The 23,730-nt window shown below is 53.8% G+C and overlaps 1 protein-coding gene across 8 annotated transcripts; it reads right to left on the reverse strand.

Moving 5' to 3' along the window:
• Window positions 1-183: 183 nt before the first annotated feature.
• On the reverse strand, window positions 184-21,032 carry TFAP2A (transcription factor AP-2 alpha). 8 transcript variants are annotated; one of them, XM_054818271.1, is made up of 8 exons: window positions 20,898-21,026; window positions 13,008-13,065; window positions 12,631-12,906; window positions 9,614-9,665; window positions 7,433-7,664; window positions 6,206-6,324; window positions 3,748-3,889; window positions 184-2,143 (listed from the first exon to the last, which is right to left on the reverse strand). In XM_054818271.1, exons 1-8 carry the CDS (start codon window positions 20,969-20,971, stop codon window positions 1,855-1,857), a joined length of 1,242 nt encoding a protein of 413 aa, XP_054674246.1. In that variant the 5' UTR covers window positions 20,972-21,026; the 3' UTR covers window positions 184-1,854. The 8 variants fall into 8 exon arrangements, with proteins under 8 accessions (XP_054674246.1, XP_054674247.1, XP_054674244.1 ...); XM_054818272.1 differs by lacking the exon at window positions 20,898-21,026 and adding an exon at window positions 17,647-17,802; XM_054818269.1 differs by lacking the exon at window positions 20,898-21,026 and adding exons at window positions 14,321-14,619; window positions 15,320-15,456 and having other exon boundaries at window positions 12,631-13,065.
• Between the last annotated feature and the right edge of the window lie 2,698 nt (window positions 21,033-23,730).

Consider the following 23,730-nt stretch of genomic DNA (forward strand, 5'->3'; position numbering starts at 1 on the left):
ATAAAATAAAACTTTATTTTTTAAATAAAATTATGTTTTGGTTAAAGAAAAGATAGTGTGTCATTTTGTTAGCAGTACAGACAATTTTTTATCCAAAAGAATACATTGTGCTTTATTGTGTCATTTGTCTGAATACAGACTCAGTGGAATATCTAAATGATACCCTGCTCTGAACTCCAAGTTGAAAGTAAGTTTTTATTATACTTGAGGGAAACAATGGGTTCAGCTGCTTATTGCAAGGAGCAATTGTCAAGGGAGAGTTAAACTCAATTACTGTAACCATACTGAATAAAAAATACTGCCAAGAACAAAAATACGCCTGGGTAAAGACAGCCACTGAATAAAAAAATCGACATAAAGCGTATCAAATATTTATTTATCTGGGCAACAAAGGACTATGATACATTGACAGGCATGGAAACTACTGCCGGCACAACTCAATACAATACAACTATAACTGCTTCCAATATGGCCAGTGGAAATACAGGATACCAGGTGGTCCCGAATGTTTGAAGTTCTTTGGGAAAAAAAAAAAAAGAGAAAAAGAAAAACAAAAGAAAGGGAGAAAAACAAAAAAAAAAAAGAAGGGGGAAAAAAGGAAAGAAAAGCTAAATCTTGTTTTAGAAGACAGTATTAATTTATTGCTCTGATGGTGCTTTCGGGAGAAGGACAGTGGATGAAAATAACTTCTTCTCATTTTCCACAACACATAAGGGTTGTAAAACCACTAACATGTTTAAAAACCTTGCCAGGGTCCAACATCACTTTATTTTATCTTCAATGAGAAACTAAATGTCATACTAATTATATATAAAAATTCATGTTTTTTTATTTGTTCAGCTGCTTCATTGTCGCCTTTAACATGCTACAACAGGGCTAAAAATGATGAATCCCAGAGAAAAACCCCCAAAAACCTCTGATATCTAAATAAGTACCATGAACCACATGATGAACTAAGAGGGGAAGATTTAAAACCCACTAAACAAGAGGTAAACGAGATCACCAGATAAATAAAAAAAGGTTTAAAACAGACTCACCATATTTACAATTCCCATTAAATTACACATAAATAAATATATACATACATGAACACTGATTCCCTTATATAATAACCGTGAATCGTGTTGCAATAGAAAGTTCAAGTTGGTCGCTTTACCTTGGACACGAAAAAGTTCTACAACTGAAGATATGACATGGAACTGCTTGTGTTTTGTGTTCAAGTTTATTCACAATACTGATAAAATGTCATCAGTCCTTTTTGCCTTTTGTTTGTTTGCTGTTGCTGCTGCTGTTGTACTTTTTTTTTCCGCTTTTTTTCATTTTTAATATGGCTACAATCTTAACTGAAGTTTATGTAAGGGAAGGTGGTGATTCAGTCCGGTGAAGCTCATAGAATTTTTTAAGTTTTATTTATTTCTTTTTGGCTTTTTTTTAAATTTTTTAATATATTTTTAGAAAAAAAAAGTCCTTTTCTTTTTTTATTTTGTTTTTGTTTTTTTTTCCTCCTTTTGTTTTATTTAAAAAAAAGTTCACAAACTCAAGACAGAACTTTTTTTCCTTTGCTGGCTCCGTCCCCCTGTTCTGTTCTCTTAGGCTCCAAACTGGGGTAAAACGATGGTTGCGGCGGGGAGAGCAGGGGAAGTTAAGAGGGGGCAAATGGAAATGTGGATGCTGGGAAGGGGTGTGGGGAGAGGGCAGAGCAGTCCTGCGGAGTCAGAGAACAGGATTGGCAGAAGGGCGCTCATTCTGTTGCTGTAGCCTGGGGTGCTGGGTGCAGGGGAGGGGGAGGAGGGAGATGAATGGATCGATGGGCTATGAGAGGGAAGGGAGAGGAGCGTGGGGAGGGGGGGGTCCTCACTTTCGGTGCTTCTCCTCTTTGTCGCCGCTTTTGGTGCTGTTGTCTGTGTGGCTGTTGGGATTGTTGCTGAGGTACATTTTGTCCATGGCCTTGAGTGCCTCGGTGAGATAGTTCTGCAGGGCGGTGACGGCAGCACACACCGCCGGGCTCCCAAAGCCGTGCGAGATGAGGTTGAAGTGGGTCAGGCAGCTCTGGATGCCCGGCTCCAAAATGGGGTTGGGCCGTGAGTTCCCCAGGGGAGATCGGTCCTGAGCCAGCAGGTCGGTGAACTCTTTACAGATCTGTCTGTAGCACAAATGGAGCAGAGAGACAGAGGGAGGGAGGGAGGCAGAGAGGGAGGGGAAGAGAGAGGGAGAGAAATGAACCATCACTGGCGGCAGCAAAGCCTGTGCATGCTCCCTGCTAGATTACACAAGCCCCTAGTGAAGGGGGCTACTGCCCCTGAACGCACACACGCTCTCGCCTCTCCCGCTCCTCTACACATCCTTCCCAATTCTCACACTTCTCTGGCACGCACAAACCTCTTCCCTTCGCCTCGCATGCACACACAAATGCGCACATGCATTGCGCCCCGGCCCCAGCCAGCACGCAGACAAATCACAGGCACACAGATACACGCACCCGTCCCGCCTGCCCCCGCCGATCCCCTTACCGCAGCCCCCCACACCCTCCCCACAAACACACATCCCTGCCCAGCTGGGTTTTGGAGCAGACACACAGTTTAAAGTTCCCCAGGAGGGCGTAAGGGAATAAATGGGGTGCAATATCCAAAGGGAGGTTCAGGGATATATATTCTTGGAACATCCGTTTTTTTTTTTTTTTTGGGCGGGGGGGGGGAACTGGAGAGAGGCACAAGCCTCTTCCTTCACAAGGCTAAAACACACCTGTGTGTCGGGAAGAAAGAGCGGGGGCAGAGAGGGGAATCAAGGCTTTAAATTAGGGTATTCTGAAACATTTATATATGTACATCTATATCTCCAAATCCAAAGGGACCTTCCCACAGAGGGGAAGGCTGACGTTAACCGGGGTCTGGAAATTTCCTTCCAGGGAGGTGGGAAGAGAGGATAGGAGGGCACGGTGCAGAAGTTAGGTTATATCATCCACTCGCTGCACAAATGGTTGGGGAAATAGCAAGAGAGCTCAGAGGCGTGTTGAAACAGTTTGTATTCTAAAACACCCCCCCCCCACACACACACACACACACACACCCCCCGCCGTTAATGTCTTCCAGCCATAAAGCGGTTCCCATCTTCTGCCTGCGCCCTCTGGCACTGTGCCCTTTGGTGACACCTCCATTGGTAATTAAGGGCTACTAAACAACCCTTTTAATTTCCAGCAAACATATCAAAACAATCATTTTCTTTTCACGCACCACCTGGAATTCTAAGCAGCCCCACCAATGATAAACTCCACTAGCATTTTAACTGCGTACAGATTGTCATTTAAAATATATTTTTAATATCCCTATATTCACTAAGTAACAGAGCTACTTAGGCAGAAAGAACCATTGCAGATTTTAATGAACTGAAATCGGTTTAATGTGCCAGTTCTATTTTACTGTCAATGGGAAGCCTTCCCCTTCTACCTAAATTGATAAGCTAAGTGAAAAGGCCAGGAAAATGTTTTGCTATGAAGAATTACTGCTTTTTCTTTAACTAAACATCCACCCACAATTTTCACAACTCGCTTTCAAGGTAATCTCCACAAACTGACTTGATGGAAACCAAGCTGGGTTATAGAGTTCCCCGATAGCAGGAGGGCAAATACACACCCTTACAATTTGCAAAACCATCAGCCACTGGCAAACGCTCACAAATAAAAGCCCCAAACCCGTGTTTGTCGCCCTCCCCTCACTCCTGAGCAACATGCCAGAAAGGTAAATGTCTTACTTTGTAGCTAGAAGCATGTTTTTTCTTGTGACTTGCTCGTTTGGATCGGAATGTTGTCGGTTGAGAAATTCAGCTACTGCTTTGGCAGGAAATTCTGTCTCACAAACGTACCCAAAATCTCTAGCTAGATGTACTGCTTCTCCTGAAAAGGGAGGCACGGGTGGGGATGGGAGGGAAACACACAGCTCATCAGTACACATTGCACAGAGGCAGAAATCCATCAGGAAAAAAAGCACCACATTCTACTTGGGCTTTTCTTCTTAAAGGGTTGGACTTTTTTTTGTTTCTTCTTTGAAAAAGGTAGAGTAAGAAATGCTAATTACATCTTATCTTGCAGGAGTTTTCTTTGCTTCAGTCGAGAGCAATGCAAATGTGTATTTTCATGACAATCGTTACAACTGAAATCTCGCATAAGAATTTTTTAAACTTTACATTGACTATCAGATACTTTTAGACAGACAGGCTCCATCCAGCTAGAATGTGTGCTTAGATTTACATATCCATACCTATACACAGCCATTTACGCACATTTAATTCACAGCTATTTACTCTGGAAATGTTTGTTTGCCTCAGTCACGTCTCTATATTCTTTTGCAATGCATCAATGATTAATATTGATCATAATTACTCCTAGAGCTCTTCTAAATAAAATGCATTAAACAGCTAAGTGTTTAAAATTTAACTTGATCGCATATAATTATATGTTCACCCCCAAACGATTAACCATGAGAATTTTAGGGTCATTCCACCGAGTCTGTCTGTTTTGTTGATTTTCAAATCTTTGGTTTTAATTTCCTGAACCAGTTGGTTTTTACTGCAGGGCTTCCTGCCATTAGCTCTAGCTCCGGAAGAACGCATGCGCCAATTAGAGCTTCAAAGCCTCAGTCCAGTGAGCTTGTTTCCATAAAATGGAGCGGATCATAAACAATAACAGTACTCTAGAAACTGCCTCATCGCTACAGGACTCAAAGCCCCAGCAATGTTTATACTATCATCCCCCCAAAATCAGCCACCATCACTAAGTTATCTGGAGACTGGGACTCTGTTTTTTGTTTGGGTGGGTTTTTTTAAATCATTCATTTAAAGCCATTGTATGTGAAAGCCAAACAGAACAATAGATTACCATAAAACCTTCTCCATATTCATTAATACCACAAATAATGTTGAGCATCTACCAGATCTAGACTTTTTACAAGTTTTCCCCTCGTGATTTTTTTACTACAGCGCATTGATGCAATTGCAAAGCCTTTTCAAAAACATGAAGACGCAGTAATTTTCACGGAGTATAAATATAGTGCGGCTACTAATCCTGATGCTTACAAAAATGAAGCCTGGCATTGTGCAGCACTTCTTTCCCCATCCCTTTGAACATGAAACATTTTTCACAGAATGCAAAGCCACAACAAAACAAAGCAAGCAATTCCCTCCTAACATAACCAAACTTCAGCTAAACCTGCGCAGCCCAGGCTGAGCTTAAAAGCACTTTGCACACTGAACCAGCCTAAAATGCAGTCAAACCCGTAAGTGAGGGGAATGGAGAAGGATCTATTTGCTGGCCTTGGGCTTACTTTGTGCCAGACCCAGCAACTGCTTCAAAACTAAATGACTGCAAACTCTTGAGCTTCCCGCCTCCCAGTTCTGGCAGCATAGGGCATCCCAAGGCATTAAAAGTAAGTTGCACCTTTTCTGGCCAGAGCAAAGTAGAGGAGAACGATATAGCCAAGGGAACACGTGTTCTGAAAATGAGAACCAAAAGGGAGCGGGGGGTTGTGGTGCAACTTTGAGGCTTTCGGGACACTATTAATTCATGGCTGAGGTCAAGGATTCCCAAATTAATTCAGGAAGTAATGGTCACGCATTTCTCAAATGCAGATGTCAGAAAACTTAAGTGATTTACTGTTATGTGGCTACAGGCTGGGAGGGAGAACAAACTTTAAGTAGCTGCAGTTTCTGACGTTTAAAATTACTTGGTTGTCCACCTGTGGCAGAAGGACGGCAGTGAAGCATTAGAGGCTCTGCTCCCTCTAACTTCCAACTCAACACTCAGGGGTCTCTTACAGGGCTGAGCCCACAGCCCCTGTTCACAGGGATCCTTCCCGTGCTGCTCCCAGCGAGATCCGCTTACTCTGGGGAGGGATTACTCACTTGAACGAGGGAGCAAGATGGGGCCCTGAAAACGTCTAGCTCAGAGACTTAAAAGCAAACAAATGGTAGAATGCAATGCTAAGTCTGCAGGACTCATGCAAGCCCGTTTCAGGTAAAAACAAAAAGCAAAGGCACACAATTAAGGGTTTTTTTCTGAGGCATAGAAAATAACAGCCTTCCAATTTCCAATAAGCAGCACTGACTCAGGGAAAAAGACCAAACCAACCAACCCTACACCAAGTCTTCTCCCGTTAGGCAAAAGCAACAGGCACATTTTCCAAACCTTTCCCTCCCGGCTCTTTGAGTCACTTACCCTCCACGAGCGATGTGAGCAAGGTAACGTTAGCAGCTTTACGCCTCCCAGCTGGCAGGTTTAATCCTATTTTGTCCAGTTTCTCCCTCAGAGATCTCCCTCCGTTTTTAGACTTCGCCCTGCTCCACACAGAAAGGCATTGAGAAACGGGGCTGGTGGGGGACACCCGCTCTCCCACTTGCGCTCCTGCCCATGGATCGCCCTGACACATTGCCTTCCCGTGGAGGGGAGTAAAGGGGTGGGGGGGAAGAGGCATGGTGGTGGGGGGCTGAAGGGCGAGCGCTGCTGAAAGCTGAGTCTCAGACACAGAGACGGGGCTTTAGGTGGCTCCATGTCTAGGGAACAGGGGCGCTCGCTAAGGTCCAGATCAGCCCCCAGGCTGGTGGGGAGCTCGGGGCACCTCACGGCCAGGGCTGGACCCCAGAGGCAGCCGCCTGAGCTCCCAAGGCACTGTGGACCCGGGGGGGAACACGGGGGGATGACAGCTTCTCCCCACAGTCCGCGGGTAGTGGCCCAGGCGTTACGAGAGGTCGGCAGCCCCCATTACCACCACAGAGCATCGCTGCCCTCACGCTAATCCCTGCGTGGCCCATCTGTGGCTTTTTGGCAGAGCCGGACCGAGCCTGGCCGTGGAGGTGGGAGCTGGTTTAATTAATCCTGGATGTTATTCCCTGCCCGGGCGCTGCGTAATTGCCTGGGTGAGGTCGCAGGCCCAGGGCGGCAGGGTGGGTGCCGGCAGCGGGATGCCTGCCGGTAACCTCCCTGCTCCTGGGGGGGGGGGGGGGGGGGGGTGAGGGACGTTCATCGCCGTGATGGGACAGCGTGGCCCGGGGACGGACACACACACACACACACGGGCCGTGCTGGGCCCTCGGCCCAGGCCCCCGAAGCGGGGCGGGGGGAAGCACACAAGGCTGCGCGTTGCCATGGCTACACCCACACACCGCCCCCCCGCCGCCGCCTCGCCGTGCTGCCCTGGCGGCCGCGCGCGCCCCGACCCCTAGTGGCGGGCACCGCGCGCGCCCCCCCCCCCCCCGCCGCCGCCGCCGCCCCGCGTGGGCTCTCGTCCTCCTCCTTCCTCCCCTTCTCCATCCATCCATCCATCCATCCATCCATCCATCCATCCATCCATCCATCCATCCGGCCCAGCACGGCCCGGCCCGGCCTGGCGGCAGCGGGCGTTATTCGCCGCCACCACCCCGCCTCCTGCGTTCCCCCGCCCCTCACCTCCGGAGCACTCCGCCCAGCAGGGAGGCGTTGAGGCACTCGGGCGGCGAGAGGCGTCTCTGCACTTCCGCCACCGTGACCTTGTACTTGGAGGTGGAGCTGAGCAGCGAGAGGCGGCCCGGCACCGAGCAGAAGACCTCGTTGGGGTTCACCACCCCGCCGAAGAGCGTGTCCTTGTTGATGGGGATGGAGGAGACGGCGTTGTTGTTAGACTTGGAGAGGGACACGGGGCCTGCAGGGAGGGAGGAGCAGGGAGGTGAGGGTGAGGAGCGGGCGGGGAGCCGGGGAGGGGGAAGCCGCCGCCGGCGGGCACTCGAGCCGCTCGCTACGGCCAGCCCCGGCCCCGCACCGCCTACGGGGCAGGGGCAGGGAGCGGGGGCAGGCGAGGGCAGGGCGGCCGGCGGAGGCACCCCTCCGCTCGACGGGAGGAGCAGGGAGAGAGCGAGCGGGGCAACCCTCGACCAGCAGAAAAGAAATTAAAAGATAACACGGCTGCCCGCCGCGCTGCCTGCCTGCCTGCCCCCCCCCCCCCCCCGCCCCGAGCCCGGAGCGGGCGCACGCCGTCGGGGGGCTGATGGCTGTTTGTTAAAGTACGTCAGTACCGGCTGTGTTAGACGTCACGGGCAAGGCCGGCCCGCAACGGGCGCCGCCGGCAGCGGAGGGCAAGCAGCGCCCAGGGGAGCAACACAACCAGCGGGCCGGGCGTCAGTGCGATCCAGCGATACCCGCTCGGGTGCCGGCAGGCTGCCCAGGGGCCGGCGCCGTTCAGCCCGCCCCGCTGCCTTTCCAGCGCACAACAACTTTTTGACGTGGAAAAACCGTAACGCAGCGAGGAGCCGGCACGCGTCTGACCCGGCGGCGGAGCGCGCCCCGCCGACACCCGGAGCCAGTCGTTCCCCAAAATAAAGCCCGGTCCCAGCCCGGGCTGGCGGGGAGGCACCGAGCCCGGCCGCCGTTCGGCGTGCGGTGCCCGCCGGCCTCGGATCCCGGCCCGGTCCACCACCGCGGGCGTGCGGTCGCTTTCCCTTGCTTCTCCGCCCCTACCCGCTACTCTTCGCGGGCGCAGTCCAACCGAGCGGGGGGCTCTCTTCGTTTTGGATAGATCACTTGTGACATTAATAGCTCTGGGAAGGCTAATAGATACAACAGGAGTTAAACGAACTCTTGAGATTACTAATAAAAGAGCCAATTATCATGTCGACTTGGAAAGAGCATCTCTTAAGATTTATCCCTTGCACATCTAATTTGACGTGACAAAGGCTTTACAGACGGGGGGGGGAATGAAAGTTTGAGCTCGCTGGCTGCGCAATGCTTAGGGTTAGAGAGGAGAGCGGCTCCATTCAGCACCTTGCTCCGGTGGCAGCCGGGGTGCCCAAACCCCAGGCGGCTGCAGAGCCAGGGCACCCCTCAGAGCAGGCAGAAGCTAGCTGCGCGTTCAGCCCCGCCAATTTTACGCCAACAGCAGCTCCCTACGCAGGATCCAAACTCAAACAAATCACTTTACACCAAAAACTTCCTTTGCAAACTGCCCTGTGCCACCTTTACCAATCCTTCGGTTGTCCGAAGAAAGATGGGAAAAGAAAATTGAGCGAAAACACGCCATAAATATTTTGCACGATTTGGGGACCAGCTTGCAAGCAATTCATTTCCAAGTGAAGCAAGCACACAAAGCGAACGAAAACCAAACAGCCCTGACGGACAGCCATCAGTTTCCAGAAACTCGCCCCTTGCTCTCCAACAGCCCACCTCATCACCGCCGCGATTTAAATGAGAAAACCCGAAGAAGGAGGAATAACGTTTTTTCTTTCAGTTTACCAACAACGATTAAACCCCGCTGCTCAGCCACATGCATGGGGCAAACCATGAAACCGAATTGCTCGCTAATGCACTAAAATACCTGCTCGGATTTTCTAGATCATCTGCTAACATTTTTCCTCGTTAACGACAACAATAATTAAAATACCCGGCAAACGTGGCCATTTAAGAGGGCAGATTTCAACTCGCATCGCCCGTTTTCTTGCTCTGCCTCCAACCTTTTGGCCAACAGTACGTGCCAGAGGAAGGAGCCGGGGGTGTGTATGGGGGGTGGTGGTGGCGGGGGGGGGAGGCCGAGTAAGTCCTCCCTGCGAGCAGTCCCCAGCCTGTGACGACATGTTTGGTATGCGCAAGGAAACGGCTTACCTTTCTTAATTACAGTTTGATCTGGGATGTTAATACCGGGGTCTTCGACGTGCTGCAACAAAAGGAACAGGCAGGGATGTAAGCGTACAACCACAACAAAAGGCGGAGAGGGCTGGGGTGCGGAAGAAGTTGTGTGTCCCCCCCCTCCCCGGTCACGGTGCGGGGAGGGAAACAACGGATCGAGGGGCAGGGGGACGACACGGGATTTGGGGGGGATTTCCTTTATCAGGAGGGATCCCGTGTGCCTCCCCAGTCTTCCCCCGTTCCCCAAGAAGGGGAAAAAAAAAAAATCATCCCCGCACCCCCGGGGCTTGCCTGGCCGAGCCCGACACCCGAGTGGCCTCCAGCTTCTGCCGGCTCCCTCTTAACTGCCCTCCCCTTCTCTCCTCCCCGGGAATCGGCCCCGGCCCGGCCCTTCCCCGCTGCTGCGCCCGCTCCCGCGCCCGCGGGAGGGAAAGCACAAAGGAGGGGGGGACCGATGCGGGCCCGGGGGGAGGAGGGGGGGGCACGCTGCCCCACGCACCCCGCGCTCCCCCACTATTGTCCCCTCGCAGGTTCCGCGGTCGCGGCTACAGCTGGGGTTCGCCCGGCGGAGTCACGACGTGATTAGAAAGTCAAATGAAATCATGTTTTCTAATTCCAAAAACTGACAGGCGATATAATGTCTGGCTGTGTTTACAAATTAACACCAGTGCTGCTGAGATAGAAGATTTCGCAATCGTTACAAAACCCAGGCATTACCATTTAAAAAACTATTACTTCCTTCTCTAGTCTTTGTCCAACAATAATACTGATTCTAACATTTTCCATTCTGTCTTGGATTTATGCTCCTGTTAATTGTGCCTGATCTCAATGATTCCGGGTGGATGGTACTAAGTTGCTTTATTACAGGTTTTATTATACTCAATGCTCTCATTTGTAACTTGCCTAAAGTGCTTCTGGATTTAAGTATAATTAAATTGAGAAATGTTCAGAAATGACTACTGCTGCAGTTCTTCTGTTTTAACTATATGGGGAAATATGATCCCTTTATGCATGCACCCTAAACCCATAAAGTAAATGTAGTGTGGCATAATACTTTTATTTGTGTTATTTCTACACATATTCCATACAGGGAGGACTGTTAAGTTTAAAATCCCACAGAGATATTTATGATTAAATAATTTTCACCATCTACTTGATTTTCTTAAATATTTAGCGGTTGTTTTTATTAAAGGTTAACTGTTGCAGCAACAGAAAAATTTAAAAACAACCCTTTCCCGACCTAGATTTCTGTAATAATTTTTTGTTTCTCCGCATAACTAGATAAAATACTCTTAAAAGATACATCCTCTTATTTTTATGCTTTCCTTCATGCAGCCTGCTGATTCGGATTTACAGAGGGAAAAAAAAATTGGCTGGGCTGGTTTAAGGATTTAAACCAGATGGCATTTGGTTTTCACGAAGTATAGCAATGCTATTAATTCATAGATCCCTGAAAGGCAAATCAAATGATTTGTACTTAAAATATCTGCAGAGGAGGCTTCCCGAACCAGCCCACTGCCGCGGAGCACCATTGAGGAGAGGGAGAATTCAAGAGAACATTTTAGGTCATGTTCCTCCTACAGCAACCAGGGGCTTGCAGTGAGCAAATTAGTTTATTCTTACTATTGCCTCCATGTTATTTTATATCAAGTTTAAAGAATCGACCTGCTTTTAACGGATCCAAATTGCTTACTAAATCCTCCACTTTGGGAAACGTATGCCTTTATTGCAAAACTGCTAAACATAACCAGCGATTTTCTGTGGCTAATTTAGCCAGATGAGGGCTGTAATAAATTCACTATTTTCCCCGAGTATAATTTACAAAAGATTTCAAAATGACCCCCAAAAATAGGTAAGTTCATCTGAACATTATCCTTGCAACACGAAACTGTACTCATTAAACTGTCAGCGAATATATTGTTGTAATATTTGATCCTGTAATTTGGGATGGCATTTCAGCAAAAATCACATCCAGATACCACAGTTCCCTCCTCCTCTTTCCTCCTGCAAGTCGAGAAGCTTCAGTCCCTCAGCACGAGCTCTGTGGGCTTTAATAAATTTATTGCCATGTTCTACTTCCATTTTGGGGGGAGAAACCCAGAAAGATGAACTTTGATCATGACCTATCACGTTGCATAAGGCCACTTTCCTAACCGAACAATAGCCCTGGCTTGCTCTGTAAATAGCCCGTGCACTAATGTCATGCTTAATTAGAAATCATTTTTTTAAATCTGTATTTATCGATAACAGAATTAGGTCCCCGAAATAACACATCCTCCAATAGGCTCCCAGCGTTTAATTTGATATAGGGTGTAGCAGGTCTGGCTCGAATTTGATAACCTATAGCTAATGATTTATGAGGTCATCCCTTTGCACCACTGCTAAAAGAAGGCAGCAGCATTTTAATATACCTCTTCCCTGATTTGTCAATTAATTCCTTTAGAAAAGAGGATCTGCCCATATCCTCTTACAACTTTGGATGTCGTTATCCCATATGCCAATTCTGTAATCACGGGAAACCCATTTTTCCTTCTTAGGCCACTTTCACCCACTTTTTTCTTTTCCTTCCCCCTTTACGTTTGCCTGGGAGGACATTTAATGAGATCTCGCGTTTCAGACTCGTGTTTTTCCCAAGGCAGCGAGAAATCCCCAAATGCACGGCCCTGTGGTGATATTATATATTCTTCCAATCGTAACAGCTTATTGTCATTGAGAAGGAAAGATATTGTTAACGATGACAGTAATTTGATTTATTTATATTTTAGCGGGCGCGTTAGCGGGGAGGCGTCGCGCAGGGACGAGCTGCAAGAACCTTTTGTTCTAGGTGGGGGCTTTGCCTTTCCCTGGGGGGGTTCTCTTCTTCCCTCCCCTTTTTTTGGGGGGGGGGGAGGGGTGTCCCCCTCCCTTCCCCCGAAGTTCGGCACCCGCGGGGAGGAGGAGGAGGAGGAGGAGGAGGGAGAGGGGCGAGCGGGCCCCGGGGTCCCTTCGCTTACCGGCACGTCCTCGATGGCGTGGGGGATGGAGTGGAGGGGCAGGTCGGCCAGCCCCGAACCCAGCCCGTGCGGGGCGTGCAGCAGGTCGTCGTGCCGCCGGTAGTCCCTGCGTGGGTCGAGCCCCGAGAGCTGATGGGGCAAACCCCGGTGCGTGTGAAGAAGCCCCGTCTCCTGGCTCTGTCTCTGTCCCGGCCATCCTGGGTGCTGGGGCTGCGGCTGGGCATGGAGGGGGTTGAGGCTGTAGGGGTCGTTCACGTGGGAGTAGGGGTCCTGAGACTGGGGGTAGATGGGCTGGTAAGGGGGGGGGAAGTAGGGGGGCTGGAAGTCGGCGTTGGGGGTGTGGGAGAGCGGCGGGGCGCTGGTGTAGGGAGACTGACCCACGGTCCCCAACTGGGGTAGCCGGGCTGTCCCGTTGCTGGTACTGTCGTGGCGCTCCTGAGGTGTAAGGGGGGCGGGGGGGGGGGGGGGGGGGGGCGGCGGGGGGGGGGGGGGGGGAGGGGGAAGGGGGAGAGAAAAGAAAAACAAAGATAAAATCAAACTGTTTCTCCTCAAAATCGGCTTGCGAATTTCACCTATCGGGCAAAGATGGGCAATTCGTCCGCTCCGAGGCGGAGAACAGCAGATCTGGGCATTTCTCTGCCTCTGATTTCCCTTCTCACACAATTAAGAGGCAGTCTCGCTTTTTAAAATAATAATAACGGCAATAATGATAACAGCAATAATTATAACAGGACCGCTTACAATAATAAATAAAACATTGCGGCGATACAGCGTGGATTCCCAGCAGATCGCGCCCCGGCATTTCAGGAGCAGGTATTTCCCGCAAATAGAAAGAACAATTCATAAGCGGGCATTATTAAAATAATAATTCTACCATGACCCTAAATCCTCCCGCTGGCCCTGGACAGAACCGAGACAAATACTGTTGCTGGGATTACCGACAACGCATCCCAAGAAAACCCTGGAAAATCCAACCCCACTGCCATTTTGTTACCAGAAGACGCCGAAATACGCTCTAAACAAACCGGTCGTTCCCCCCGCGAGTTTTACAAATATTTCGGGGCGAAGGCGCTGCTACAGTTCCCCACATACGGGGAGAACCGCCCCGGTGCCCGACCGAGCTCCCCGCTCGCCAGCGGGCGATTCCGGAGCGGAGGGGGCGACCAGGGAGCCGGGGAAGCGGAGGAATGCGCCGGGCAGCCGGGGGGAGCATCGCCCCAAGCCCCGCCGCACCGACGGGTGAGCGGCACCGAAATGCGCCCGGGCGTTTCGGCACGGCTCCTGCCGTCTCCCGCAGCTGTATGGTATGTCCGGGGAAAAAAAGGCATGGCCTCCAAAGGAGGAGGTGGAGGAGGTTTCAAGGGAAAGAACCACGATCCCGAAAAAGGGAAACGAGAAAGGTGAAAATATCCCGTTTGCAGGTGGCAAGGTGAAGGAATCGAAGCGGTAAGGTCCAAGCAAAGCCTTTTGCCGTTCGCTCCAAGCAGACCAAAAAAAAAAAAAAAGAAAAAAAAAAGAGAGAAGGGGAAGGAAAAAAAAAAGGTAAGCCTCCGAATTAATAAAAATGAAGGAAAAAAGCCCTCTCCGGCAAGCTGTGTGCGAAACCCCGACCGCCACCGCCACCGCCGACAACAATAGCAACACCCAGCACACACCAAACCCCCTCCAAGAGAAACGTGAAGCAACTCACCATAGCCGAAAAACTGTGTACTAACATCTGCGAAGAGTCGGGGGTTACAAGTCAGGGTAGAAAAAAAAAAAAAAAGCAGAGGACAGTGACCGGCGGAGCGCAGCCCCCGGCGGAGCCCCGCGGGTGCGGGCGCGGCGCGGGCGCGGAGGGAGCGCGGCCGGAGCCCGGCGCTAGGCGCGGGCGGCGGGACCGGGGCGCCGGGGCTGCTCCTGCACCGCGGGTGCGCCACTATAATCCATCAGAACTTGCACCGATCTCTGCTGCCCTTCATCGGGTGTTGCCAAGGCGAGCTCTCTATCCTGGAGTGGTGTGAGGAGTCAAAGTTGGTTGCTTTTTTTTTTTTTTTGCTTTTTTGTTTTGCGCTTTTTTTTTGCTTTTTTTGTTTTTAGCGTGTGTGTGTTTCTTAATCCTTTTTTTTTTTTTCCTCTGTCTCTTTCTTTTTCTCCTTTGACTTAGCTGCTGCTTCACTTGAGCTCCTAATAACAGATCTGCTGCCTTCCTGGAGACTCCTAATAGCAGATATTCATGACTATTAATATTACACGAATACTTAATAAGGGAAGAATGGCTGGAAATCGAGCGTGAAGCGAGAAGGCAACTCAAGGCAGAGCCTGTTCTAAATGACGTCCATTGAATGAAGAATCAGTGTATCTAATCAGAGATGGGGGAGAGGGAGAGGGAGAGAGAGACAAAAAGGGAGAGAGAGGGAGCGGGAGAGAGAGAGGGGGGACATGCTGCTGCGTCTGACGAATCACAGGAAAGGGGCAACATTTTAAAAGGTTGCAGGGCATGCAAAAGTGAAAGAGAAAGAGATCCGGAGAGAGGGAGAGGGTGGGAGCCAGAAGGGGGGTGCGGGGCGGGGGGGGGGAAGACGGGTAGAAGGAGGGGAGGGGGCGCAGGTTCCCCCCCTTCCTTTCCTTTCCCTTCCCTTCCTTCCTTCCCTCCCTCCCTGTCGCTGCCTCCCCCTGCCCCCAGCCCCGCGGTCCTTCGCGGGCGCACCTCGGGCTGCGGCTGCTGCGCGTAGCTGGCCTCAAAGCCCAGGGAGAAGAGCGGCTGCTGGCTCCCCGCTTGGTTCTTGCCGCCCTCGGCCGCGCCGCCGCCACCGCCTTTGCGCGGGGTGGGCTCCGCGGGGCCGCCCGACGCCGCCGCCGCCCCGTCCATGCCTCGAGGGCGCCCCGCCGAGGGGCTCCCCGCGCCGCTGCCCCCGCGGCGGCCGCCCCGCGCCGCCGAGCCGGCTCGCCTCCGTTCCCCGCGTCCCGGAAACCGGCTGGGAAAGTTTTTTTGGGTGTCTCCCCTTCTGGGTGTCAGCCCTCCTCCTCCTCCTCCTCCGGTTCGAGCCCAGCGCCGAGGCCGGCGTTCGGCCGGGACGGGGGGGCTGGGGAGCCCAAGGAGTATCCGCCGGGCTCCCCGTGGCCCCCCTCTCGGAGGATCCGGGAAAAGACGGGGGGAAAAGGCAGGAGGCGGCGAGGCGGGGAGGGAAGGAGGGCGGGAGGGACGCGGGGGGAAAAGGGAGCCGGGGAAACAGTCAAGGCGAGCGCTTCTCCCGGCCCAGACAAGCCGGGGCTCCGGCGCAACCCGTCGGACTGGCTGTGCAACTCCCAAACAACTCCCTCAAACAGGCACGGCTCCACTCTCCGCCGCTGCCCCGCCGCAGCCTCCCGCCGCCGGCGCCCGGCCCCGCGCTCCGCCCGCCTGCTCCCGTCGCTCCGGCCGCCCCGGGCACTGAGCGCGGCTTGCCGGCCTTTTATTCCGCTTTTCTTTCCCATTTTTTTCTTTTAAAGGCAGGTCCTATCCCCGCCAGGGTAAAGCCACCCTCTTTTCCATCCTCTCTACAAGTTCCCTCGCATCCGCTCCCGAGGAAAACACGAAGAGCCAACCGCACACGCACGCACAAAAGCCGGCGGGGCACCGGCGGAGTGGCCGCTGCTCCCTCCCGTGTTTGGTAGCACCTCGGTGCAAAGTCCCATTAGCACCAGGCAACAAAAGCCATTGGCGATGAAATCCACACGCTCGCACGTGTGCACACTTGAATACCGATCCTGGGGAGAGGGAGGGGGGAAGAGGCACGCTTTCCTCCCGAAATCCAGCTGAAGAATATATAGATTTTTTTTTTCCGTCTTAAAAAGAAAAAAAAAAAACCACAAAACCCCACCACCCCTGACACCTCATCCTAGAAATGAAGCATCTGCCAGCGAGTGGATCTAAAAGCTCAGCTCCCGCACCGGGAGACAGCTTTATCCCAAACTCCTCGATCCGGGATTAAACCACCAAATCATTTAGCCGGCGGTGAGTCTGCCGAGTCCTCGGTCCCTTTCCTAAGCTACAGGATCGCCCAAAGTAGCGGCAGGGTCGGATGGGAGCGTGGCCCCCCCCTTCGCCCCAGACATGCATGACGGCAAGGCTCCGCCGAGGCTGAGGGGACCTTCCCGCGTGGATCACGACCAAATAACTGCGTTCATTTGCAAAGTGGAGTCCTTTATTGCGCGGTTTAAACGCACTGCACAGGCAACTTTTGCGAAACGGGTGACCATAGTATTCGTTGGTTTGAGACTAGGCATGAGTCCTGGGCATCGCTCTTCTTTTTCCTCTTCTTCTCCTCTTTTTTGTCAGATTAAAAGACACTTGCCTGTTTCTAAAAACATGGATGCACACACAGACACATAGAGAGATGCGCGCACACAATCTGTGCTGAACGGCTCCAAAACCAAATTAGATTAATTTTATTTTTTTTTCCCAAGCGGGTAAAATATTATTGCTCAAAGCCGCGGGAGTGTGGCCCTGAAAATTAGGAGGCTGGGGGAACACCGCTCCCAAACCCTTGATTTCAGTTCGGCAGCTGAGCCCTGCAGATTTGTGCAGCTCGGTATAATCAACCCGCAGCTACATCAAAAAGGCTGAATTTAAGCGTCGGTCCTGAGCCAATTTATTGGGATGCCTGGGGTACCTGGCGTGTAAGAATAATTCCTTTCCCTTTGTCTCTTTGCCCTTTCATTCATTCATTCATCCGTCCATTCATTCATCCATCCATCCATATGGATGAGTGTAGCATCCTTACAGAGCTTTATCTAAGGATGATCTACCTATAGACCAGACTGCTGCTGGATCCTGTTTGCCTTTCCTCATACACTTCCGACAAAGCCGGGTTTCCACAAGCCCCGAAGTTCCAGGGGAAGGACCCCAGCCCCTCTCCAGCTGCAGGACCGCAAGGAAGCCTGGCGAAGGAGCAGAAGTTTTCCTAAACGAAATTGAGAGACGGAGGGATGCTGCAGGCTCCCGGTCGCAGCTGCGAGGCCGGGGGCTCTGCCCCGGCCGAGGGAAGCGCTTACCTCACATTCCTCATACTTGATATTATCCGTCAGTTTCCAAAGCATTTTCATGGATTGGCGTGAGAGAGAGGATTTGGTTCTCCCTTGCCTTTCCCTACGGTGGCGGTGCCGGGGCGGCGTGGGGAGCGCGGCTGGCGGAGGCTGTGCAGCGCTCCCGTCCGCGCTCGGAGATCTCCCTCTAATGGTGGAAACTTTTCCCTTTTCCAGCTCTTTACCCACAGCCTAATCGCCTCATTAGCATATCAACAACAGCCCAATTGCTCGCCAGCACAACAACCTGCAGCGATGGACGCAGGTAGAAAGGACCCACGAGCAACCAAAAAAATAAAAAATAACATAAAATATAAATAAATAAAAAAGCTTTCTCCAACCCGCCGAGTCCCGGGGGGGGGGGGGGGGGGCGGGCAGCGGGCCCTGCCTGCCTGCAGGCGGGCGAGCGGGGCTCGCCGGCCGCCGCTCCCCCCCACGTCTCTGCCTGCCAGCGGGGAGGAAAGTGGCAAACGAAATCAAAGAGGTGGCCGTCCCTTCATCTGCACAGAGTTTGGGACTAGTCATGAAGCCACCTTTTTTTTTTTTTCCTCCTCCCCAACGAGGTTTAAAAAAAACCGAAGCAAGGAGAAACGAGATTCGGGTCTTGCTCTAACGAGGTTATTGTCTGCGGAGGCTTCTGTTGCCCTCTGGATTTGATCTTTTTGGTGGATATTTGAAAAGCTGCTTTCTTTTGTAAACTATTTTGTTCCTCTCGGCTCCTTTGGCTATCAGTCTTTAAAAAAAAAAAAAAAACCACCAACAAAACCAAACCCCAAACAAACCCAACATAACCTCCCAGATAGAAGTGGGCGAGCGGTAATATGAATGCAGCAGGAGCCAAAAAGTCTTTTGCAAGCACTTGAGCAAAGGGACAAAACAACGACCATAGTAAAACTTTGGTACTTTCTTAGGTGGAGCGCTTCGTTTGCTTAACAATGTGCCTCTAAGCGACCGCTCAGCCCGCCCTCCTGGGGGGTTGCTTTTCCACCCTTCTCTTTTACTTCCCCGGGTGCCCAGCCTTGATCCATCCACAGAAAGGCTTCGTTTTCTCCATTTTTTTTTCTCTCACTGATCCCACGCTGCTCCTAACGGCGATGCATCCTCCTCTCCGTGGGGCCGGCGTGTCGGGCCTGGCGCAGCTCCCCACGCGGGCTCCAGGCGTCCCCCGGAGCCGAGCATCGCTGCTCAGGGCTGGGGCCGAGCACCTGGCTGCCCTGCACCTCCCCAAAACTTCCCTCTGCCAACCGCAAAACCTGCCCTGTCGGCCTGGGAGACCCTCCCGGGGCCACCCCCCGACGCCGGGGGAAAATTTACTGCCTCCAGGAGCAAACGGCCCCTCCGCTCCGCAGGGGAGCCGCAGCGGGCCCTCGGGGGGCCCGGCACACGCGTCCCCACGGCGGGAAGGGCGGCAAAGCCTCCAGGCTCCTGGGCCTGCTCCTTCACACACACATCTACATCCCCAAAATAGATTTTTTTTTTCTTTCTCCTTCCCCCCCCCGCCCCTCCTCACCCCCCGATGCTCTTTTTCACCAGCGCTTTTGTCTGCAAGTGGCAGGAGAGTAAATTGTTGTTTTTACTCCCATTGAGGTTCAAATGGAGCTGGCAGATTAAGCCTAGTTAATGCCCCCGGGGGGGGAGGGGGGGCGGGAATTAGAAAAAGAGGAGGGGAGGAAGGTAACTAAGGGGCCCATGGTCCCTTAGCGCCGTCCTGGCGGAGCCGAGCGGGCCGGGAGAGCCTCCCACTCGAGACAGCCTCCTACCCACGGCCGCTCAGGATTGCCGTGGCCCAAAGGGCCGACCCTTGTCCCTCCTCTCCCCCAGCCCTGGGCCGGCTGGGGTGCGGGGATAGGAGGTGGCTTTCCCCAAGAGACCCGCACTAGCAGCGGGAGGCGGCTCCTGCGCGCCCCGCGGAGGGTCCGCCCGGGCCGGCCCCACCGGCCTGGCATGGCCGGGGGAGGGGGGGGGGGAGCCTGCAGCGCCGGGGAGCGGGAGCAAGGAGGGCCAGGGTGTAAGGAAAAGTCGGGAATAGATTTCAAGGCAGATAGCCCGTAATTGCGATTACATAAGAGTAGACTTCAGTGAAGAAAGGAGAAAAAAAAAATTAAAAATCCTCGTTTGATCCCTTCTCCGCACCGACCTGATAAAAAGACGCCAGTTCTAACTGTAAAATAATAAAAAAAGATATTTTTGTTTACGGCATTTCCTTCCTTTTTTTTTCCAGACGACTTACTGCTACCCCAAAAATAAAATTAAATAAGGCAGTACGGAGAAAGACTTAATCGAGAGATTTGAAAAGTTGGGAACAGAAAAAGAAGTTAGACTCCCATCTTGAACTGGACTATCCTGGAGGAAAAAAAAAGTCGGTTTCGGTAGTAAAAGCCCGGGTGCTTGAACAGGACGGTTCTTCTATTAGCCGGCAAACCGCGGCGATTCGGCCCGAGCGGACGGACACCGGGGCGCTGAACGGCTTTCCAAGTGTCTCCCGGTTTGGGAGCCGCCGTCATTCCACACGTGTTGGCTCGCTCGTGGTGAGCGTGGGTCCCCCCGCGTCCGCGGGGCTGGGCGAGGCCCCGGCAGGCCGCGTTTTCACCGCCTGTCCGCTGTCGCTGGTGGGTGCTGCTTTTCCCTTAAGCTCATCCCCGCGGGAATGCTTTCCACGGTCGCTCCCAGCGCGTCTGCTGCCGAGTGGGACCCGGCAGCGTTACTTTTCCACGGGACTGGCTCGGGTGGGAGCTCACATCGACGTTTCAGCTCCCGTGGCCCGTTCCCGAAGCGCGGCAGGCCCACGCCACTCGGCCCCGGGCCACGCCGGCGGGTGCTGGCTCTGCCCGGCGTGGGGCCCCGCCACGCTCCGAGGGCAGCCCCGGGGCCCTGCGGCGGGACGGCCGCCGCCAGCCCCGGGCAGAGGGACGACGGGCAGGCACACGCCGCCCTTCACCGGCCCACGCTGCCGGGCAGCTCGCCCCGGGGCCGGGACACCCCCACCAGCGGCGGCGGAACAGCCCTCGCCCCTCCCGGCCCCAGCCCGCCGCTCTCTAACTGTTGCGGCCGGGCCTGGCCGGTGATCGGAGGCAGCTTCCAGCACCGGGAGCCGCAGAATCGCCAACCCCGGCGCTAGGTTTGTCCCGCTCCCCCCCGGCCCGTCACCTTTCTCGCTCCAGCCCTATCCCCCGTCCCAAAATAACAATAAACGCCCCCCCAGGGCAAAAGGGTCGCCTTACCTGCCAGTCTCCCATTTTGGCAAGGATAGACATCCTGGCTGTAGGCTCCGAATCCCCAGGTCCCTGCTGGTCATGGACTGCGAAGGCAAGCCAGCCGCTCGGGATGTCTGTGGGTAAATCCTCCCCTTACCTGCGCCAGGACTCTCTCACCTGGCCATAAAGAGCTGGGTGCTCCCTACCCGCGCCTGCGCGCTGCTTCCGCGCTGCCTGCGCGCTGCCCCCCGCCATCGCACTCCCACGGCGCCCGGCCCGGTCCCGCGGCCCCCCCGGGGGGTAAGCCGCCGCCAACCCCCGGGGAACCCCCCGGGCGCGCTGCAGCCGCCGGGCAGCTGACCACTTTGCTGCCCCGTTGCCCCCCCAACCCCGAGCAGGGGGCAGCTCTGCGCGCCTGGGTGCCTGCGGCCGGGGTGGGGATGGGCGAGCCCCCCTTCCTCACGTCCCCCGGGGGGGCCGATAGGTTTCTTCGGGAGCAAGTTGCCAGTGAATGCGTGATGATGATGATAATAATAATAATAATAATACAAAAAAGACAAAGTATCGAGGGGGCTGAACTAGCCCAAGTGGGTAACGGAGGCGCTGCAAGTGGCCGGGGAAGTCCAGGGTGAAACAAAGAGGCCCCCAAATGCAGGCGGTCTTCCCAGCCCGTAGTACGCGGGCCAGGCAGGGGAGTGCGGCACCCGGCGGGCCGGGGTCTGGCCCGCTGAGCGGCGTGGGGTGATGGATGCTGTCACCCCCCAGGAAAAGCCGGCCTGTGACAGTCTGTGGCCCTGGGACCTCTCGGTGTCTGCACCCCTTGTCCCTGCCCGTGTTTTTTCCCCCCTCGGGGATTCAAGTGCCGAAGTGCCCTGGAAAGTTGCCAGGGTGTAGCGCAGCTCTGATTTCACGCCCCGGGAGACAGGGAGCACGGCCCCTGCCCCATCTCCAGGGCCTGGGCACAGGAGGAGTAGGGGGAAGCAGGATTTTAGGGAGGGATGCAATTAATTTCCACTTTGCAGTTGCACAGCAAGCCCTTTGCATTTCAGAGACAGAGAAACGTGGCGTCGTGTCCCAGTTGTAGGTCGCTTTCAGGCCTCCTAAAAGCAGGGACGCATTGCTCCACACCTATAACCTTGTGCTGGGTCGGGTCTCGGGGTCCTGGGGTGGTCCTAGCCTCCAGTAGAGGGAAAGGGAACGCACCCTCTTGCCTATACCCTAATTGCTTGGGGACAAGGACCTTGCAGAAGGAGGGTCAGGCTCCCTCCGCGGGGACCGGCGGCTCCTGCGCGGCGGCGGGGCGGGACGCGGTCAATGGGCCGTGCGATGCGCGCTTCACACCGCCGCTCCCAGCGCCTGCCCGCGGTGTACAGTTAGCGTCAAATTACAGCAATTAGCCGGGCACCGGAATTTAATTACCCAGCCCTGCCCCTTTCCCACCACCCCCCGGTCCTGGGGAAACTCCTGCTCGGGGAAGACGCGGAGCAAAGATGGTCCCGTGCAAAATGGGAGAGGGATGGGGAAGATGCATGAAGATTTTGTGGTTGTGTGGCTTTGCTATCTCTCCTTTCCCCGCTTCCCGGCCACCCTGCCCCTCCGAGCCCTCTCAGGGAGACGGCGATTTTGGCCCCGTTGCGTTTATTTAAAATGCTACTTTTTATTTATTATTTTTGCGTGGATGGGCGGGGAATTAATCTGACTTTAAGTTGGCCTTCGGCGAAATGTTGCCGGTAAACGTGGATGCCACGTTTCTGTTGTCCTCCCGCTGGGATCTTTCCCCTCTCCCTGTCTCCATCGCTCCCCACGCAGGGTTAAATTTCCCCGGTCAGGACCCAGGTCCCGCAGCCCGGCTCTTCCCCTCGGTGCTTGGCAGAGAGGCGGCCCCAGCACAGCCCGCCTGCTGGCCGGGAGCCGGGGTTTTTGGGTTACGGGGCAGCTCTGGCTCGCATCGGGCTCGTCCCTGCGCTTTTTTTAGCCCAGGGGAGGAGGGGCTAGGCTGGGCATGCTGCAGAGCCCGGGGGTTGTGGGGTGCTCCTTTTTTCCCCTCCCCGGGGCGTTTGGTGGGGGTTAATTCGGCTTCCCTACCCCGGGCGTTTAGAGGGCTCCTTTTCCTCGCAGTTTTGAGGGCAAATCCAGCACGTAAAGGTGCAGGAGTCTGAAACCACCCCACCCCGGGCTGCTGTCATCCCTGAAGTGCCAGCTCTGGGTGTCTTCCTCGTCCTGCCCGCCCTGCCACCTGCCTGCTCCGCATGCGAAGGGAAGATGAGGCTGAGGAAACTTCTCTCCCCAGACAAAACAGTCTCTTTTAAAGCAAAGACATATGCGGCTTTTTTTTTTTTTTTTTTTTCCCCGTCTTTGTCACACCGGTTGGTTCACAGCTCGGCCGTGATTCTGGCAGGTGGATCGGAGAGAGTCACCGCGGAGCTCCATCCCCTCTGATTTATTTCTGAGGGACGCGCCGGGTCCCTCCCCGTGTGTCACAGCGCGGACAGCAGACGGGGCACAGCCCTGCCCGCTCCCCTTCCTCTCCACCGGCAGCACCCCTTTTGGTTAACCCCCGCCACGCATCTTTTCCCAGGCAGGACGGGGGGAAAAGATGCACTGGGGAGCTTTCCCCTGCCCGGCGTCGAGTTTCCCCAGCCGGTCTGAGTTACCCGCGGGTCCTTGCACCCCTGAGTCGGGAGTATCCCCAGGTGCCGGCCAGATCTTTCCTTCTCCCTCTGTTGCTTTTCCCTTTCCCCTGCCCCAGTGCCGTCCGCCTGGGGAGACACTCGGCGCGGCTGATTTCCACCGGCTCGCTGCCACATAAATAGCGTTTTTGGGTTTTCTTTTAAAATTAATTTTTTGGCAGTGGCCGGCC

The sequence above is a fragment of the Grus americana genome, chromosome 2, assembly GCF_028858705.1.
Source record: "Grus americana isolate bGruAme1 chromosome 2, bGruAme1.mat, whole genome shotgun sequence".
NCBI classification, from domain to species: Eukaryota; Metazoa; Chordata; class Aves; order Gruiformes; family Gruidae; genus Grus; species Grus americana.